This window comes from Microtus ochrogaster, chromosome 15 (genome assembly GCF_000317375.1).
Source record: "Microtus ochrogaster isolate Prairie Vole_2 chromosome 15, MicOch1.0, whole genome shotgun sequence".
In the NCBI taxonomy this organism is placed as follows: domain Eukaryota; kingdom Metazoa; phylum Chordata; class Mammalia; order Rodentia; family Cricetidae; genus Microtus; species Microtus ochrogaster.
In genome coordinates this window covers 14869179-14870497 of record NC_022017.1, presented here as the reverse complement: position 1 = coordinate 14870497, position 1319 = coordinate 14869179, and the positions used below count along the sequence as shown (strand labels likewise).

Below are 1319 nucleotides of genomic sequence, written 5' to 3'. Positions count from 1 at the left end.
CATAGATGACTATTGATCTATAATTCTCAATACCTATCTAACTTAAAGACTAAGACAATAAACAACTGTGCAATAAATAAAGACAATGACCTTCAAATGTAAACAATGTATAAGTATCTTGATCAGAGGTAGTAATGTACACTGCAATATGGTAGGTATAAATACATAAACAATATTTCAAACAGGTAGAAGCATACATGTATACAATATTCAATATAATTTAACTTTGTATCAATATACAAGAATCTATACCAATATAATTGTCTAAAAACAATAACTCACAAATACCAATCTATTATCCCATCCAATTATCCCTCTTTTTTTTTTCTGGTTTGATATGAATCAGGTTTCATGGCTACTGCTTCCACCTTCCTTTGCAGAGCATGTATTCCCGTGTGCCTGAGTGCCAGGTCACCACATACTATTATGTTGGCTTTGCGTATTTGATGATGCGTCGCTACCAGGATGCTATCCGGGTCTTTGCCAACATCCTCCTGTATATCCAGAGGACCAAGAGTATGTTCCAGAGGACCACATACAAGTATGAAATGGTAAGAGAACTGCAATCACTGTCTCACTGGGCAGCTGATTCCTTAGCACTTGTACCAACAGTTCTGGATAAACACTATCTAAAATTTGCTACTCTTAAAAATACTTCATTTCACCAGGCAGTGGTGGCATATGCCTTTAATTCCAGCACTTAAGAGGCAGAGGCAGGCGGATCTCAGTGAGTTTGAGGTCAGCCTGGTCTACCAATCGAGTCCCAGGACAGCCAGGACTGTTAAACAGAGTAACTCTATCTCGAAAAACCAAAACCAAAAACAAACAAAAAACCTACTTTATTTCAATATAATTTAAATTGTGTGTATTTGTGGGATATGTGGTAATTAGATAAAAAAGGAAAAGAAAAATAAAAATCAGAGCTGGGTGGTACACACCTTTAATTCTTGTACTTAGGAGGCAGAGACAGGTGGATCTCTGAGTTTGAGGCTAGCCTGGTCTACATAATGAATTCCGGGACAGCCCATATATATAAAGAGACAAACAACCAAAAATTCAGGATATTCCTTATAATCTATAATTTCTTTGTGTTGAAAAACTTAAAACTATTCTTCTAGTGTTTTTGGTGTTTTTTTTTTTTTTAGATTTATTTATTATGTGTACATCATTCCTTCCATGTGTGCCTGCATGTCAAGAAGAGGGGCACCAGGTTTACATTATAGATAGCTGTGAGCCTCCATGTGGTTGCTGGGAATTGAACTCAGGACCTCTGGAAGAGCAGTCAGTGCTCTTAACCACTGAGCCATCTCTCCAGCCCC

General features: G+C 37.3%; 1 protein-coding gene across 2 annotated transcripts in view; it reads left to right on the top strand.

The window, feature by feature from the left end:
- The window catches only part of Eif3l (eukaryotic translation initiation factor 3 subunit L), a 23168-nt gene that overhangs the window by 14215 nt on the left and 7634 nt on the right, over window positions 1-1319 (top strand). For both annotated transcript variants that reach the window (XM_005354213.2, XM_026782756.1), the window contains one exon: window positions 381-551. In XM_005354213.2, the coding sequence (XP_005354270.1) occupies window positions 381-551 (171 nt within the window). The remainder of the gene's footprint in view (window positions 1-380; window positions 552-1319) is intronic.